Source organism: Crocuta crocuta, unplaced genomic scaffold, assembly GCF_008692635.1.
Source record: "Crocuta crocuta isolate KB4526 unplaced genomic scaffold, BGI_CrCroc_1.0 scaffold179, whole genome shotgun sequence".
Lineage (NCBI taxonomy): Eukaryota > Metazoa > Chordata > Mammalia > Carnivora > Hyaenidae > Crocuta > Crocuta crocuta.
In genome coordinates, this window is record NW_027551568.1 from 3,059,477 (window position 1) to 3,078,405 (window position 18,929).

General features: G+C 62.1%; 1 protein-coding gene across 1 annotated transcript in view; it reads right to left on the bottom strand.

Moving 5' to 3' along the window:
- Positions 1–210: 210 nt before the first annotated feature.
- The window catches only part of HTRA3 (HtrA serine peptidase 3), a gene marked incomplete at its 5' end in the record, with an annotated part of 28,046 nt that continues 9,327 nt past the window's right edge, over positions 211–18,929 (bottom strand). The window contains 8 exons of the mRNA XM_077750374.1: positions 211–1,273; positions 2,604–2,699; positions 3,136–3,184; positions 10,244–10,358; positions 11,524–11,556; positions 12,136–12,330; positions 14,531–14,753; positions 17,510–17,609. Coding sequence (XP_077606500.1) covers positions 1,108–1,273; positions 2,604–2,699; positions 3,136–3,184; positions 10,244–10,358; positions 11,524–11,556; positions 12,136–12,330; positions 14,531–14,753; positions 17,510–17,609 — 977 coding nt within the window. The remainder of the gene's footprint in view (positions 1,274–2,603; positions 2,700–3,135; positions 3,185–10,243; positions 10,359–11,523; positions 11,557–12,135; positions 12,331–14,530; positions 14,754–17,509; positions 17,610–18,929) is intronic.

Genomic DNA, 18,929 nt, shown 5'->3' on the forward strand with positions numbered 1-18,929 from the left:
CGGTACGGCAACACACGGGGAGAGGACACGGCAGGGCAGGCGACCGTCTGGCCCAAGACCACGGACTGGGAGGGAGCGGGGGGCTGGCCCAGCACCCCTGTGCTCAAGGTGGCGTCCCAGGCCACTGGCGTCAGGTCCGGAGGCGGCAACGGCTGTGGCTGGGAGGGGGGGGGTCAGGCTGCCCTAGGCGCCCCCGCCGGCTAACAACCATGTGCTTGTAAACTTTAATTTCCGTACAGTAGAGAAACACACAGTACAAGCAACACGGGGAATCCCCTGTACAGCAAAGCTCCCCACGGCACCTCACAGCACAGCCTGCCCCCGCCCGCCACTCCCGGGCCACCCCGCAGGCGACTGCCCGGCGCAGGACAGCACAGGGGAGGCGAGGCCAGCTCAGTCCTACCCCCGTCGGGGGGCTTCTGCTGCCCGCTGCTGCCCCAAGGTCACCTCCAGGACAAGAGGCCTTCTGGAGGGTGTCAGACTCTCTCTGCTCCGGGCCCGTCTCTCTCCCGCCACAGGGGTCGGCTGGGAGGCCAGGGCGCGACCCCTGGTGCCTGCTGTGGGCCAGGTCCCCGCACTGGGCTGGCAGAGGCTGTCACACATGGCCGCCCTCAGGGCCTCCAGGCTGGCGGGGCCCCAGAGCCCGTCATTCAGTGTGGTGGGCGCTGTGTCCGGTGTAGGGGATGGGAGGCCCTCCCTGGGGAGGACGGGCTTGGGACTGACCTGAGCAGGCGAGTGGGGGGAGGGGCAGGGGTAGGTTGGACACTGAGACCCGAGTATGGACAGGTGTAGAGGCAGGGGTGGGGGCTGCAGGAGACTCCGGAGTTGGAAGGTGACCCTCGGGAGCACCTGTACGAGGGGACGTCTGGCTGCCCGGGGGCACTGTGACGAGGGAGCCAAGCCCCCAAAGGCTGGGAGGCGGGTCCCGGGCCAAGCCCACCTGCCGCTCTGTCCCTGGACAGCCAGGAGGAGGCCTCTGGCTCTGCTGAGGACCGTGCGTGGTCCTTCGTCCCCACCCCGCGGGACGCAGCGGCCCGGACGGGACCCCTGGGCCGGCAGCTGTCCTGGGCTGCGGGCTCCGGCGCTCGGCGATGCGGGGAGGGCCCCTCACAGGACCACCTCGGGCGCGATGCTAAAGAGGAGGTCGTCGTTGCCGCGGCGCACCTCCAGCAGCAGAGGGGACTCCGTCAGCACGGCCTCCTGCAGCTCGCTCGAGTCCGCCAACGGGCGCCCGTTGACCTTGACAATGATGTCGCCATCTTGGATGCCGCCCCTGTGGATGGAGGGACACCAGTCACTGAATGTCCCTGCAAGGCCAGGACCCCGCTCGGGGGTCGGCCTGGTTGAACAGCAGCAGCTGAAGACCCACTCCCACGGGTGACAACGCACCCTGGCTGCAGGGCCCCTACGCCAGTCGGAAACCGCCACCCCGCGATGGCCCAGGCTTCGCTAGCCTGCTTCTTCTACGCGACGGGAGGGCCGGGTCCGAGCGGGGCTGCAGGCTTCCTGGCTGGGCGGCCTCAGGCCAGGCCTTGGAGCCTCGGTCCCTACGCCTGTGGTCCCTGCGGGGACACGCCCGGCAAATTACGAGGTCCAGGCTGCGGTGAGGGGTAACCACGAAGGCGCCTCTGGAGCGCTGACTCACGCCGCTGCCTCAGCNCCTGCCTCAACCCTGAACAAGGGACCGAGCTTGGCCTTTATTCTTTGGCTTCATGGATCGGTGTGTTAACAGCTTCTACTGCAGGCTGCGCACGTGTGCTGGGCCCGCGTCCTCCCGCACAACCTCTAAAACAACACAGCGCAGAAACAGCAAGGGGGTCTTGGTCGTGGGCCGGAGGCCTGCCCGCCGGGGTCATCTCTGCTCCAGCCCCTGCCCCGCCCCCCACGGACCCCATGTGCAGGGCCTCCAGCTGCGGGAACTACCGTTTAGACCCCTGACGGGGGCGGCCCGCCCACCACACTGGCGGAGACCCGGGGGGAGGAGGGAGGGGGCTTGGCAGAGCCCCTGTGGGCCTGGATCGNAGCTCGCGGTGCTGCTCGCGGTGCTGCACACAGTCCACCTGGCCCCAGAACTTGGCGGGGAAGAAAACAGAGCTCCGTCTCGTTTGAGCTTCACAAGGTCTCCTCAGGGGACAGAGAGTGGGCTGGATCGTGTCCATCTTGCAGACGAGGAAAGAGGCCATGGAAGACCCAGGTGGGCCCATCAGGCTGCTAGGAGTCAGGCTGGCATGGGGTTTGAGCTCTGAGGGGGGGTCTCCACTGCTCTGTCTCCCCAGACCCAAAGGAAAGGGCATTCTGGGGGCACCTGGGGGGCTCAGTCGGCTGAGCGTCTGGCTTTGGGCTAGATCTTAATCTCATGGTTCGTGGGTTCAAGCCCCACATCAGTCTCTGTGCTCCAGCTCGGAGCCTGGAACCTGCTTCCAATTCTGTGTCTCCCTCTCTCTCTGCCCCTCCCCTGCTNATGCCATGGGCCAGGGGCTCAAGGTCATGCAAGGTCACTGAAGCAAGTCCACCTGAGGTGTCAGGCCCACCCAATACCACCACCCCACCCCCCGCACTGAGGCCTCCCGTCTGTCCTCTCCCCTTCCCATCGGGCAGCCTACCTCTCAGAAGGTGAGTTTGGAATGACTTCCTGCACGTAGATCCCACTGCTGACCGACGGGAAGTCTGGGTCGCTGGCTTTCAGTTCTTCCAGCAGACTGCAAAGACAGTTCCACAAGTAAGCCACGTCCGCCTCCATCCTCACGTGGAGGCGGCCACATCCCCGAAACAGCTGGAGCCCCCAGACGCAAAGAAGGACTCCCCCCCGCCCCCGCAGGGCCTTCGGTGGGAGTGTGTCCCCGCTGACGCCCTGATTTGGGACTACTGGCCTCCAGGATTGTGAGGGAAGGGATTCCTATTGCCATAAGCCATCGAGTTTGTGGTGATCTGTTACGGTAACCACAGAGCCTTCCTGGAGGCGACGGCACCTGAATGGAATCCTGAGGGAGCTGAGGGAGCAGGGGGCCTGGCCTGAGCCAAGGCTTGGGAGCACGAGTGCATCCGGCCCACGGAGCACCTGCCCGCGGCCGGGCACGGCTGGGCGGGGCCCCGGAGGAGGACGCAGGGACAGCAACGCATCCCTGAGACACGCACCTCGGGGTGATGGTCCGCATCCGTATGCCGATGAACCGCTTCTTCCAGTCTGGGAACGAAACACGACGGGGTTCCGTTAGAGCCGTCACGAAAGCCTCGGCCTTCCGTAGTGCCCACGTGGGGACTCGGTTCGCCCCTGGAGCCGAAAAGGCGGCAGGAGCCTCCCCACGCAGTCACAGGTCTAGAGCCGCTGTCTTGCCTCGTCTGGTGGCCTCATGCCCACCCTCGTCCTCAGGCCCCGCGCACCCACATCAGCTCCCGCACCTGCTCTGTTGTGAGCCCCACGCCCAAACCCTGATGGTCTGAAAGGGGCTCTCCTTTCCAGCCTCCATCTCCCAGATTCCCCACACCTGCCTGCTCACATCTGAACTTGTCACCTTATCCTGCCTTCCCCACAAATTATAATAGTAGCCGATAATGCCCAGGCAGCACGAGGTCAGGTCCTCTGTTTGGAGTGTTATACACACAACTTCCCTCCGGCTGCTCCAGCCTGTGACTTAGAAGCTGTCCTGGACCCAGAAATGACATTTACCTAAAATGTCCTATCACAAAAACATGCTCTCTGACCACAGCAGAATTAAAGTAGAAATATCCAGAACTTAGAAATGAAATGACATACTTATGAACAATCTGTGTTCAAAGACTAAATCAAAGAGGAAGCTAGAAAGTATTTTAAACTAAATAAAAATGGCAAAATGACGTATCAAAGTTTGGGAGATGCAGGTAAAGCAGTACTTGGAGGGCAATGAATAGCACCAAAGTGCCAATATCAGAAAAGAAAGGGGTTTCAGATCAGTGATGTCAGCTTCCACCTTAAGAACTAGAAAAAGAAATTCAGATGAAGCCCAGTGTAAGCAGAAGAAAGGAAATACCAAAGATTGGAAATTGGTGAAGTAGAAAACAGAAATATAATAGAGAAGGTAAAGCTTTAAGCTTTCAGCCACACTGATCAGCTGAAAAAAGGAAAAGACAAGATAATTATCCACACCAGGAACGAGAGAGGTGACATCACCATGGATCCTATAGGCCTTAAAAGGGTCATAAGACTTAATGATGAATAACTTAATGCCAATACATTTGATGACCCGGACAACATGCACACATTTCTCAAAGTTTCCAAACTGCCAAATCTCATCTGAGAAGCAGCAGATAACCATGTACCCTTGCCTCTACTTTTAAAAACTAAATTTGTAGTTAAAAATCTTCCCATAAAGAAAATTCCAGGCCCAGGCGGGCCCACAGGAGAATTCTACCAAATGGTCAGGAAAGAAATAGCACCAACTCTGGACAAGCTCTTGCAGCCAACACCTCTGGGATATTGTGATTTATAATGAGAAATATGTGTTTTGGTGTTGGCTTTTGGTTCCCAGCACACAGCCTCTAGCTCTTTTGTAATCCCTGTGATAAGGGCTCTGGGGGCATCTTTTGCTGTCAGCTCCCGAAATAGTGACAGTGACAAATGTGAGATGGGTGTCTTCTGATACTCACACCACAAGCCCCTTTTCCCCTGCCAACCACTCCTGAGTATGTTAGTGAGTGATTCTGAGAAGCCCCTAAGGAAGGGGCCAGTTGCCAGGAAAACCTACCCATGTGTCTAAGGGTCCAGCTTTCAGCCCCAACTCCCACCCTGCCTCTGGGGAGAGGTGAGGGGCTGGAGGATGAAATAATCACCGTGGCGGTGATGTAACCAATCACGCCTACAGACTGAAGCCTCCACTCAAGCCCGAGAGGGTGGGTGGGAGAGCGTCCGCCAGTTGGTGATTCCCCAGAGGGACTCCGGGCCCTTCCCCAGACCTGCCCTGTGCATCTCTTCTGTCACCGTTCTGAGTGACACCCCTTTACACATAAACTGGTAACCTGGTAAGTCACTGTTTTCCTGGGCTCTGTGAGCCGCTCTAGCAAATGACCAACCCGAGGAGGGGGCCGTGAGAACCCCCAGTCTATAGCCGGTGGGTCAGAAGCACAGGTGACAGCCTGGACTTTTGACTGGCATCTGAAGCGGGGGCGGTCCCGTGTGACCTTGGCTGTGGGCTCTGACGTGATCTCCAGGCAGACAGCATCAGAGTCGGGGGAGAACAGGACAGCCAGCTGGTGTGGGGAAGCCCCTCGCACTTGGTCAGCAGGGTGTCAGAAGCAACACGCTGTCGTGGCAGAGAACTGAGGACAGACCAGAGACACGGGAGAGGACTTTTTCCTCAGCAACTTCCCAACTACCGTCCGGACACCAAGACCAGAAAATTAGACCAGCACCCCTCGGGAAGATGGCTGCAAAAGCTGTAGACGTTTCCAGCAAACCAAGTCCAACACCATGCAAACGGGAATAAAGCACCGTGAGTAAGGAGGGGGAGGTACCCAGGAGTACACGGTGCCTCAACACTCGAAGGCCAACCAGCACACAATGTACCACATTAACAGACTAAAAAGGAAAACCATCAACTCAAAAGGCACAGAAAAAGTGTCTGACAAAATCTTCCAACATCTGCTCCTTCTAAAAACCACAAATGGGGGCGCCTGGGGGTCTCAGTCGGTTGAACGTCCGACTTTGGCTCAGGTCATGATCTCGCGGTTCGTGGGCTCGAGCCCCGCGTCGGACTCTGTGCAGACAGCTCAGAGCCTGGAGCTGCTTCAGATTCCGTGTCTCCCTCTCTCTCTCCCCCTCCCCTGCTCACGCTGTCTCTCTCTCTCTCTCTCTCTCAGAAATAAATACATAAATATATATAAATAAATAATAAAAACCACAAATGGAAGGGAACTTCTTCCTCCTGAGGCAGGACACCTGTGAGAGACCTTGAGCGAGCCTCCTGCTTACAGGTGGAAGACCAGAGACTTCTCTCCAAGGTCAGGAACAACGCGAGCACACCCTCTCTCACCACGTTTATTCAGTATCTTATGCAGGCTCCAGCCAGGCAAGAAGGAAAGGCATCCAGAGTGGAAGAGAGAGGCAAAACGGCCTCTATTCACAGACTGCAGAATAATCTGTATAGAAAATCTGATGAGGGCGCCTGGGGGGGTCAGTCCATTAAGCATCTGACTTCCGCCCAGGTCACAATCTCATGGTTCATAAGATCTGGGGTAGGAACTGACAAGCTGATTCTAAAATCCATATGGAGGGGAGCCTGGGGGGCTCAGACGGTAAGCGTCTGACTTCGGCTCAGGTCAGGATCTCACTGCTCATGGGTTCGAGCCCCACATCGGGCTCTATGCTGACAGCTCAGAGCCTGGAGCCTGCTTTGGATCCTGTGTCTCCCTCTCTCTCTGCCCTTCCCCCACTCATGTTGTCTCTCAAAAATGAATAAATGTTTAAAAAAATTAAAATAAAGAAAGACTAGATAAATAAAAAATTTTAAAGTAAACTGCTAGGAGAAGATATTTCCAACCTTTGGTTAGCAAAGATTTCTTAGATACAACACCACACGCATGATCCATTTAAAAATTTTTGTTCGGGGCTCCTGGGGGGCTCAGTCGGTTGAGCCTCCGACTTCGGCTCAGGTCATGATCTCATGGTTTGTGGGTTCGAGCCCCGCATCGGGCTCTGTGCTGACAGCTCAGAGCCTGGAGCTGCTCCCAATTCTGTGTCTCCCTCTCTCTCTGCCCCTCCCCTGCTCACGCTCTGTCTCCCTCTGTCTCAAAAATAAACATTTAAAAAATTTTTTTAATAAAAATAAAAATTTTTGTTCAATGAGACTTCATAAAAGTTACAAAACTTCTGCTCTTTGAAGACACGTTAAGAGAATGAAAAGCGAGGCCACAGGAGTAAACATTTGCAGCTCGTCCCTCTGTTGAAGGCTCCCATCCAAAGTGCTCTCAAAACCTACAAAGGACACAGACGACCCAATTGTTTTTAAGCGAGCAAAATATCTAAACAGACATTTCCGTCCTGAAGACAGGCGGGACTGGGTGAGGGAGGTCAGAGTGGGGTGGGGGGGTGGTGTGCAGGGAGGCTGGGCCCGCGGCTCTGCAGGGCAGGCGGCTCGGCGTTCACCCCCAGCAGGTGCAGCCCCGGGGGGCTTTGGGGCAGAGACGGGCCTGCAAATCTGGGAGTCACTCCCTAGATGGCATTTCAACCCTCAAGACGGGGTGAGGGCCTCAGAGGAAAGGACAAAGGGCCGGCACAGAGGCCAGGACCCCGCATCCAGCTCCTCGCATGACCAGCCCCTGGTCAGCACGGCTCACACCCCAAGCTCAGGCTTCTAACAGGAAGGGGACTGAGCCTCCCGGGCTTGTGCGTGAGCGGCCGCCTGGCCAGGCAGACGTGCGGCCCTGTCACCAGCGAGGAAGCGCCATCTCTCTGAGTCCTTGGTTACAGCCCCACTCGGCACCCAGCCGGGAGCCAGCGGGCCCTGCCCCAGACGGCTTCTCCAGAAACAGGGGCATGGGGGGCGGGGCGGGGGGCCCGACTGGGTTTCTAGGTCAGTGGATGACCCCTGAGTGCCCTCCGTCACTGGGACATCACCTAAATGCTGGGGTCCCCGCGGTGCTGGGGACACAGAGGTGGCCTGCAGGTCCCGGCTTCGTTTCTGGCCGAACGTGTCATGAAGCCACTTTGGACCCAGGTGAGGCATGGATGTCAGGGCAGGAGATAAAACCTTGGGGGGGGGGGGCGGGGGAAGAGGGAGGAGCGAGTGCTCCCTTTAGGGAGCCAGGTGCTCCCCATGCCGCCCGCGCGCTCACGTGGCAGGTCAAAGCGCTGAAAGGGGGTCGCTGTAGGGCACTTAACTTCACCTCCACACAAACCCACACCAAAGCCACGGAGAAGCACAAGCCTGGGGCTCCTGGGGCATCAGGGCTGATCCCGGATTTGCCCCCTGAGCCCCCCTCCCCGGGAAACGCCCCGGGTCCAACACTGACGGGGCCCCAAGCTGCAGGGGGAGCCGCTGCCGCACCCAGCCAGGCCGCCAGGAGGGCGGTTCCCCCGTGGACTCCTGGCCCACGCCCGCGGCTGCCCGCCTGCCCGTGGGTGTGGCTCCCGGCCCCACCTGAGGCCGGNCTGTGGCACCCTGAAGACACGACAACGGGCTCCACAGCACCGGCCCTGCCCGCCACACCCCTGCTCCTGCCTCCGGTCTACTGGGGGAGCTCTCCAGCAGGCGGGTGCCCGGAGTGGCGTGTGGCCGCAAGGCCGGGAAAGTGCCTCCAGTCCCCACCCCCGCGCCTCCCTGTGCCTCTCCCTGGGCGCCGGGGACAGAGGACCCTGGGGCAGGAGGTGAGCGACGTCCCTCCCCAGGCTGGACGTGGCCACTGAGGACCTGACACTGAGGGCCCCACTGACCCAAACACCCCCGGGGGTGTACTCGAGTCCCGAGGCCGGCGGAGCCCCAAACGCTCTCGGGGCCGGAGCTGAGCTTCCCTGGGCGCAGCATGTGGCTCCTTTCAGAGGCCTCTGACCCCTCAGCCTGGACAGGGCCAAGCAGGGCCCCTCAACATCTCCTTAATTTAATTTAAGGATGGTTTCTTTTAAAGAACTTTAGATTAACTGGGTTTAAGTATTTTGAAAGTTTTATTAAGAAACAAAAGGGAAGAGCGAACACGTCAAGCTCCGAAAGATTTTAAATTGTGGATTCAGCCGTCTGGCTAAGAACCACTGGGCTCTCTGACTAGTCGGCATGTCCCGGGGAGGTGGCAGCTCTGGGGACGGGGGTGAGTGTTTGCCAGGGTGTCTGGGGAACAGTCTGCATGACAGAGGAACGATCCCTGTGGCCCCCGGCGGGCTCTTGCCTGAGAGAGGAGAGGAAGGCGCGAGAAGCAAGGGGCCGCTACCATCGGATTTCCCAGAACAGTCACCTGACAGCTCAGCCTGTGAAACACGCGATCCACCGATCTCCAGGAGGCGGCCAAGGCCAGAGGCACCGCTGGAGCAGAGCGTAGTTACGCTAGGAACACTCAGCTACTAGGGAAAGGACCAAGGCTACGACAGGTCTGAAGGTGAGGCCCCGCGTTAAGTTCTGAGCTTCCTAGCAGCCAAGGAATAAAGGGCTCCAAAGGGTACAATGGCCCCTCTGTCAAAAGAAGGGGCCTTCAGCTTCGTTAGGGAAGGAGGGCTCGGCCCTGGCTCCAGGCCATCTTCACACAAGGGCCCCCGATGAACCACACAGAGTCCTCAACAGCAGTTCTTCACGTGACCAGTCCTCACAGTACTGGTCGCGGCTGCACTGGGTTCCGCGGGCTTGGTGGGCGGGATCCTTGAGGTCAGGGCAAGCGCGAAGAGGCCCCTGCTCTCAGTGAATGGCAGGGGAGGAGGCTGGGAGGAGACAGGGAGGCAGTCTGAAGGTGTGAGGAGTGGGGAGGGGGTCTGGGCGCCAGCCAGGTGGGCACGGAGACAGAATGGCAGGCGGGAGGCGCTCACTTGGGCTACAATGAAAGGTGGGAAGGTGGGGCCGCCAGGAAAGCCCCCGAGAACAGGGGACACATGGCCCTACTCTGGAAAGCAGCTGTGACCGCCGACTGTGAGAAGGCGACCGGCAGGCCCTCGCCGGGAGCCACCCGTGCCTGGCCAGGGCCTGCAGCAGGCGGGTGCCCAAGGCCGTCCAGGAGCGGGCAGGGGAGGCTGGACGTCTCTGTGCATGCGGACAGGGAGGTGGGGCTGAGAGCAAAACGGCTTCCAAGGTTCAGGGGCTTGGGCTCCTTTGGAGTAGAGGCTACCCTCCCGGGCAGTCCGCGCGACCAGCAGGCTGAAAGGGGGAGCGCTCAGGGGCGGGCAGGGGGGAAGAAGGAAAGGAGGGAGGCAGGTAGATGGGTGGAGTGGGGGATGGGTGGGGGAAAGAAGGAAGGGTGTGGCTGGATGAGGTGGGGGATGGGTGGGGAGATGAATGGAGGAAGGAAGAAGTGTGGATGAATGGAAGGAACAATGGAAGGAAGGAAGGAAGGAGGGAGGNAAGGCTGGTCTGCAGCCGCCCAGAGAAGGGGAACCTGGGGAGCCCAAGCCGCTGGAGGTGGGAAGCGGGAGGTGGGGGTAGGAGACCCGCGGCCCGAAGGGTCTAGAGGGGCGGGGGTTGCACGTGGACACGAAGAGGGGGGAAGACTGAGAGGGAGGGCGCAGGGTCCCCGGCACTTGCGGGGACAGCCCGGAAGGCCAGCGCCCCCTGCCTCACAGCCCCGGGCAGCGCCTCACCTCTGATGTGTTTGTCCTGGAACTCGGCGAGGAAGCGCGTGATGCGGTCGGAGGGGATGGCAAAGGAGATGCCGGCCGCCACCTTGAGCGTGTTGATGCCAATGACCTCGCCGTCCTGTGCGGGGCCATCAGAGGGGGCGGTCACCCGGGGAGCCCAAGCACCGTGTCTGCCACCCAGGCCCCACGGCCGACCTGGCCATCACTGCCCCCGAGGGGCCCCCAGAAGGTGGGGTTCACCTCCAGGTCAGGGACCCCCACCTGTCCCTCCGAACCTGACCCCTCCTCTCCCCCGCCCCGCAGGCAGTGCCCAGCAAGGAGGACATCCCCCGGCGGCATCCTGGGGGCCCAGACAGCGGGTGGTGAGACCCCTGTCTGCCTTCCTTCTAGAAGTGCGGCTGGGGCATGAGGTCAGGGCAGGTCCCCGAGCATCACCGTGCTCGCTGTATCCCAGGAGCTGGCCTCCCCTGCTGCCCCCACCCTGCACCCTCCCGGGAAGGCGCTCCTCCCCTAGCCTGGCATGCACCCGGCGCTGGCTTTTCTGGCCTCCCGCCGGAGCTTTCTGGAACACCAGTGCCGTGGCCCTTGTCCCGCTGAGCGTCGGGCCCCTCCCACTCATGTCGTGCTTCTCCCCGGGCTCTCTCCTGCACGCCCCCCTCGACCCCAAACCCTCGGTCTCCACAGTCCGAGTTAGATGCCCCCGCCTCCAGGAAGCCCTCCCTGCCTGCACCCCTCCAGCACCCCCTCACTGCTCCTCACGTCACATCTTCCCACGTCAGACACACTGCTGCAGGATGGGAGCCCCCCAGAGTAGGGATGGCAGCCAACAGTTCTCGGGGCCCAGAGCTGAACTGATTTCTGATTTCTGAACTCCCATCTCCCCTGGGATGAGAATGAACCTGATTCTGGGGCCCAGGACAGACCCGGGACAGGGTGACCCAAGAGGGCTGGGACAGAACGAGGATGTCCCTCACCCTGCATGTAAATGCAAGGATGGGGGGCCCAGAGCGGTGACCAGCGGTGACCTGTGTCTCCCTTGCCCCAGGTCCTTGATGGGTGGTCCCTGCCTGGCCGCCATTCGGGGCCATCCTTACTCGGCTCCCCCAGAGGCTTGGAGGGCAGGGCAGCGCACCCTTGGGGTCCCGCCCCCCCCAACACTCCAGCCCAGCCACAGGGTGTGACGGTTCAAGGCCCATCTTTGAGGTCCCATCCCTGCCTGGGGCTGTGCGGCCATGTGAGCGGAGCCCGGAAAGCTAGACACCCCTGCTCCTGGGGACACTTACCAGGTTCACCAGAGGCCCCCCGGAGTTCCCGTACTGCAAGGGAGGAAACGAGACGTTAGCTGAGCCCCTCACTCTTAACCAGCACAGGTACTCGGATTTTACCCCCAACAGCCTCACTCCTGCCCCCATTTCCCAGGTAAGAAAGCTGAGGCCCCGGATGCTGTTGAGGACAAGTGGATGCTGTCTGAGGACACGTCTGGCCTGGGCCGGAGCTCTCTGCACAAACCTCACGCCTCCAGATTCGCCTCACGGGGTACAGTTCTATCCCACCCACCCCCGGGGGTCTCTAGAAAGCCTAACATTTCTAGAAGAGCCCGAACCACGGCACGGCGGAGAGGTGGGGGTGGAGCGCCTGGGCAGAGCGCGCGGTGAGCACCGAGGCGCCCTGAGGACGAGAAAAGCGGGGCTGGCGGGGCCTGTGATCCGGGCTACACCTCTGCGTCTCCCAGGGGCCGGTCAGGGCCAGGACAGGGGCTGCTATAACCCCCGGGGCGGGCCTGGCGTCCGGTGCAGAAGTCACAGGGAGTCCGAGCTCCGTTCAGCCTAAAGAAGGAACTTTCTAGCAAGCGGACGGGCTGAGTGATGGCCCCCCAGAGGCCCCGCGAGACTCACGTTGATGATGGCGTCCGTCTGGATGTAGTCCATGTCTGAGTCGCGGAGGCCCAGCTCCTTGCCGTCCCGCTGGGCCGTGCTGACGATGCCCGTGGTCACCGTGTTCTGCAGGGCGAAGGGACTGCCGATGGCCACCACAAACTCGCCCGGCCGCAGGTCAGCTGAGCGGCCCAGCAGCAGCGCCGGGAGCTTTTTCTGAAGCGGGGACACGGGGGGGGGGAGGCTCAGCTGTCTGCCTTGGGTGGGACTGGGGCCAGATGGGGGCCCGGAAGGTCCCAGGGAGGCCGGAGCAGCTGGGTAGAACCGTCAGGGGCGAAGGCCAAGGCGAGCGGCCAACTCAGACAGAGGCCAGGCTGGCCTCCAGCTGACCCGTAGGAGGAGGAACCCGGGGCTGGAGTCCTTGGAACAGAGCCTCAGCCGCGCGAGTGACCACAGGGGTCCCCGGGTGGGCCGCGGGAGTGGCACACGGGGAGGGTGGCCACGGGGTCCGGCTGGGCACAGCCTCTGAGGTCCACTAGTTCGGTGGTCACAGGCCCCTCTAGAAATCTGACAGGGGCTCTGAGCACCATCAGGAATGCATCTCACACAGACTGACGCGTACGACTGCAGGAGCCCTGGAGCCCTTGATCCAGCTCAACCTGATCTCCCAGTACAGACCGACAGGGAAACTGAGGCCCGGACCATAAGGTGACTTACCCAAGCCCTGCCACCACCTCCTGCACTCAGGGACACCTGCCCACTCCATTTTCATGTGGACCCAGTGGAGCGCTTCTGTCAGCATCCACAGCTGGGCCCACAGCTCTGATAGCCGGCCGTGTTGGGTTTGCCCAACACGGAATGTTCTGGAAGCTGCAGGGAACACTCTCAGAGGGGGTGCTCCTAAGGGCGGTTAAGGTGCCGAACGACATGCACACAGCAGCGAACGTGAAATCAACGGCGGCCGAGGCCCCGTGGCCGGCACCTCCGTGAATTGGGGGATTCGGTGTCGCACCATGTGCTTCTGAGGCCACCATCCAGGCGGCCCCGGAGGGGGATCCCAGTGACAGCAACTCCTTCAGACACAAAGCTTTATGAGAAGGTTCTGGCGACTGTTGTGTCCCGAGCACAGGGGCCTCCCTCTAGCTCTGGACAAGGACCCCACACCTCAGCCCATCTGACTGCCCAGTTTCGTGTGGTCACTGCTCTTTCCTCCTGTGACAGCCGCCTTCCCTTTCTGCTCCGCGCACTATGCCAGATAAGGTCTTCTTTCCCTAGGGCGGTGTTCTTCAGAGCAGCTCCCAGTAAAAACGGTGGGTGCTGTGAACAGGGGTGAGGCAGGCCCACTGGGTGGGTCAAGGGGGTGTAACAGCTGCTGGGTGTGGCCCCAGGATTCTGCTGCAGCGGCCCCCAGACCCGCCGTCCTGTCTGGCTCTGCGTCACCCTGAGGGGGTCCTGGGGGGAGGGGGTCTGCACACTGTGGCCCTCCGCCAAATCCAGCCTGACGCGTGTTTTGTCAATAAAGTTTTATTGGGACACAGCCACAGGTTTGTATCAGCTGCGGCTGCTGCATCGTTGAGAGGTGTCCCCAGAGGGCACGGGCCCCACAAAGCCCTGAAGTGTTTACTATCCGGGCCTCTCCGGGAACGTGTGCCAGCCCCTATCTCTGGGCACACCCTTCACCCCACCCCAGCCTCAGTTTCCTCATCTTTAGAATGGAGACTCAGTAACTGCTCTGAAAGGGTCAACCATGGGGAAGGGTCCCCGTTCGGATGAATCTCTCCTCCCTGGATTGGGCAAGAAGGACCCTCCTCACAAAAGACTCATTATCACAAAATCTATACCTTTTACTCGGAAAGAGCAGAAGCCAGATTCAAAGTCAGCCAAGCCAGACTCATCAGCGCCTGGTCACCGACGGGGGGGCTGCCCTCCCTGAGGGTCACAACTACGACACTGGACAAGCCCTGTCCCAGGCCAGCGGGGTCTCGGGCACTGACCTAACCTCTCCGAGCCTCAGTTTCCCCTCTGAAATAGCAGGACACGGACGCCCCTTCTGTCCAGGGCTGTGGGGCAGACACAGTGGCAGCCCCTGGCAGTGCTGCGGGGTGGGGGTGGGGGGGCAGTGACTAAGGCCCCACTGTGGGTGCCTGGCCAGCTGGGGGGACGGGATGTGGAGGGTCTGGGGCCCATGTCCCAGGGCTCTCGGTCGTCAGCTCCACGGGGCAGCTGCATGTCCTGGAGTGACCAGGAGGGACACCAGCAGCGTCCCTGAGCCTTGGAGGGCAGCCCTGTGGGAGTGACTTGGGGCACATCGCTGGCTGGTGGCCGGTAGCCCGGCTCTGCCGCACATGGCAGCTCAGGGAAGCGGGGGGCGGGGGCTGGAGACCCAGGTCTCCTCTGACCTNCCCGGCACACTCACTTTGGGGTGGATCTTGATGGTGGCGATGTCCGACTTCTTGTCGATGTCTTTGATGGTGGCCTCGTAGGTGTCCCCGTCCTGCAGCTGCACCTTGAGCTGCTGCCGGCCGGAGACGGCGTTGGTGCTGGACACCACGTGGGCGTTGGTGACGATCAGGCCGGCCTCCGACATGATGAAGCCCGACCCGCTGGACAGGGGCACGTTGCGGCCAAACAGAGGGTGTCTGGGGGGAGCAGCGCAGGCGGGAGGTCAGGGCGGGCGGGGCGGCCCAGCCGGGGGCCCGCTGGGGAGGAGCGGAGCCCCGCGTGGGGCACCCCCCCGGGCCGGCCCGGGTCCAGGCCCAGCTCTGCCGGCCAGGCCACAGGCCGCTTATGCGGGACGTCTCACAGCCTCTAGGAGGGGACGGCCATCTCTGACTCACAATCTGCCGGGAGGAGACTGAGGCCCGTGCCTGGCCGGCCAGGCGGGCGCTCGCTGTCCTGCCCACGCAGAGCGGGAGCCAGACAGGCCGGGACTCTCCCCTCAGGGCCAACCCGCTCCTTATCTGGCAGCGGGCAGGCCTCAGTCTCCCCGGCTAGGAAATGGGGTATCTACCCTGCTGAGTGTGACGCCTGGTGGCTAAAGTGCCCGGAGGCAGGAAGTCACTCAACAAACAGGTCTGGGGGACAGCGCAGCAGGTGCTGGGGTCCCCAGGGGGGTCCTTTCCCGCGGAGGGGCAGATCTGACTATGCAGGGAGAGAGGGTAGCGCTGGGGGGGGGATGTGTTCCCATCCCGCCCAGTCCCCCTCACCCCGCACCTGTCCAGAAGCCCCAGACAGTGTGACAAGCAGTGACGGTGGCAGGCTCTGCCCCATGAATGACACCAGGTGTCACCCTCTGGGGACTCAGGGGGCGGAGGGGGCACTGGACGGTGCAGGGTGGGGTGTGTGCTCAGACACAAGCAGTCGCCAGGCCTCCCCATCTGTCTCCGTAAATGGCATTAGATGGTCAGAGTCAGGAGTCCCTGATGTGTGACAATGCCCAGCCCCCCGCGGGGCCGAGAGGGAACCACAACCCGATGCCAGAGGGCCCGGGACACGGCTCGGGACCCTCTCTGGGGCAGATCGCCCCTGGGACCCTGGAGTGGCCTGGACGGAGCAGGAGAGAAGGACCACGAAGGGCGGGGGGGGTTCTCAGGGAAGTGAGGGCGTGCAGAAGACCCACCGCGGCAGGCAAGAGCCAAGGTCCCCAAGCGCTCCCAGCAGACAGCCTGAGTGATTTAATGCTCACAGCCACCCTACGCTGCAGCAGGCCTTCAGTTTGCAGGTGGGGAAACTGAGGCCCAGGACTTGAACTACTTCTCTGGGTCAGGCAGGCAAAGGGCACAGCACTTGGTCCCTGGGGGGAAACAGCATGTGACCATGCACATGGGTGCTTCGCCCCTCTCCCCAGCTCCGTGTGGCCCTGGGCGGGGGCTGCACCTAGCCTCACCCCTGCACCCATGCTTAGGGTCTAGCACTTGTCTGCAGAAGGGGCCCGAGGCAGCCCCGGGGCCTCCCCGCCCAGGCCGGGGGCATAGCCGAGGCTCCCAAGCCTGATGAACATCTCATCTGCGTCTGGGATCTCACCGGCTCAGTCTGTCCACCCACCCAGCCACCCACCCACCCACGTGAACATCGGCCTCCGAGGCTGATGTGGCAACGGCATTGCTGCCTGGCCAGTCTGGGCTACAGTCAGCAATTAGCTGGCTTAGAGCCTGGTGCCCAGAGCCTTCTGGAAAAATACACTGTCCCCGTCTGAGCCACTGGCAAGGCCGGGGACATACCACTTAGCATGTCCGGTTATAATTTCCTCAATGACACGTCTCAGGGTCTGGAGGTCACAGAAAGGGCAGGAAGGGGTCAGCTCTGGGGCCTGAGAGACCTGGGGGTACACCCCGACTCAGCCCTCAGCAGCTCTGCGGGCCGGGAGAAGTTTCCAGGCCTCCGCTCCACACCCAGAAAATGGGAACATTGAAGCTTAGCTTCTGGGGCTCAGCCCTGAGTGACAGCAGAGAGGACCTCGGGTTCAGTGTGTCAGTGGGCACTGAGGGGCGGGCCACCTGGGCCTGGCTCTGGGGTAGCTCCTGCGAGCGAGCGCCTGGCTCTCTGCACTAAGAGGCGGGCACTCACCAGGGCCATTTGGAGAAATGTAGGCCAAGCAGCAAACAGGGCTCGGAGTATACAGTAGGAGCACACAGTAGGAGCACACAGTAGGTGTCCAAGGATATCGCTATTCTGACGCTGAGCTCATGCCATTGGTGACTCTCTGTGTGGAGCGCCATCAGGGGTGAACACTGTCCCCACCCCCCAGAGACGCAGGGGCAGCGATGCCCCGGAAGGAGTTCTCCACCTGGGCAGGCTCCACGCCCAGTGAGCAGGGAGGGAGCCCCGCGCTGGGGCCAGGAATCGGGGCGTGAGTGATTCTGCCCGCCCCCAGGGACTGCCGCGGGCCACCGGGTCCTCTGTGCCTCGTGCTGGCATAATGGCCCTGGCTGCCTCCACCCCCTCTGGAAGGCACTGTGGCTGGGGCTCTGAGCCCCCCGCCTCATCTGGGCTGTTTGGGGGACCCCCTCCAAAGACAAAAGGAAGAGGAATTCTGATCCTCAGGTGTCATTCACACCGTCAGTGTCTCCTCTTTGGGGGGTACGGGACGCTCCCGGAGGAGACCCCAGGGTTCCACTGAGCGACCAGCTTTCAGGGCTTGGAGCTTTCCAGAACCAGCTGCAGCAGTCCCTGTGCCACCAGAGCTGACACCACGGTGCACCTGCTTAGCACACCCTGGTGCTGTGAGCTCAATACCCCTCCTCTCAGCGGGAGACCAGAGTCAGAGGGGCCCGTCCCTCCCCAAAGGCGCACGCAGCTGGAGGCATCAGGGAGGTCTGCCTGGCCCCCCTTGCACTTGGCTTCTCCCGCCCCAGTGCCAGAGCGGGGGTGGGGGGCCTGGAGGGGCCTCGCGCACCTCAGGAAGAGCTCAATGTGGACCACGGCCGGCGCGATCTTCTCCACCACGTCTGCGATGAAGTTGAACTTGTACCTCGGGCTGGTCAGCTGGTGGAGACCTGCACTGGCAGAAATAGCCAGGCGCGTGAATGAGACCCAGACTCTGCCAGTTGCCCCCCAAACCCCCACCCAGGAGGAGGCGCCAGCAGGGGCCCCCCAGGGAAGCTCCATGCTCAGCAGCGTGAGACGCCAGACCCACACCCCTCACTGGACGTGACACCGCCAGGCAGGCCGCAAGGCTCAGAGATGTTAGGACCCTTGCTCTGGGCTGCGCATGGTGACGTGACATTGGCGCCGGCGCCGGGCCAGCCCCCCCCGGGCCCTCACCCTTTCTCGCATCTACAGCAAGGCCCTGGTGTGAGGCCGCCGTCCCCTGCCCGCCGGCTCCGGCCTGTCCTCCAGCCCTCGGGCCAGTGCAGTGACGGGGCAGGGTGACAGCAGAGGCCCCTGCCAGCCCTTTGGAGCTGCCCCGGGCTGGCCCTGGGGCGGCCCCCTCCTGGGCCCCAAGGGACGCCGGAGGACCGAGCGGCCAGGGCCCCCTGTCTGACTTTCTAAGCGGTTTGTGGACCCCCTGGAACGTTTGCCGGGTCAGATTTCTGCTGCCGTCAGCAGTGGGGGGCCGGCGGCCAGGACCGCAGGCCTAAGGGACGTGGGTGGCATCGTGCCCACACCCCTTCAGTCTTCCTGCTCGGGCATGTGCCAAGCTCTCTCTGGTCGCAGCCAGAGACTGGCGGGGCCTGGACCAGGGCTGCACAGCACTGCTTGTAAGCGGCTCCCCAGACGAGCAGCGGGTCCCACGTGCCGGGCTCGGCCAGGCACCCCCACTTCCATCTTAAAGGCGGGAAGACCGTGGCTCCCTGAGCTCAGTCCTCCTGCCCGAAGATGCGGATCTACTTGGAGGAGGCAGGTGCTGAGCCCGGGCCGCGGGCTCTCTTCCTGTGCCTGAACCGGCACTCAGGGCCCAGAGACAGCTTGCTGCAGGGTCCAAGGTCATGGGTGGGGAGGAGGCCCCCCCGCCCCACCGGATCTGCGATGTCTGCCTCTCAGCTAGGTGGTGGGCGCTGGACCCGGGGGCCCAGGCCACTGTGGCCGGCCTGACTCAAAGGCTGCCTGTCCGGGGGTGGCCAGAGCCGGGCTACGGTCGCTGCAAGGCCCCCTCACCCATCAAAATGCAGGCGGCCGGGGGCCACCCAGCCTGGGTGCCCTCTCCCGCCAGCGGTAAAGCCCTCGGAGGGGCAGGCGCTAAGGCTCAGAGCTCACATGAACAAGGGCCCCAGGGGCAGGGCCTGCTGTGGGCGCACACTCCCAGCACACCGTCGGGGCTCGGAGCCTCTGTTTCCATGGGGTTCACTGATTCTCCCTGATGCTCCCCAGGTGAG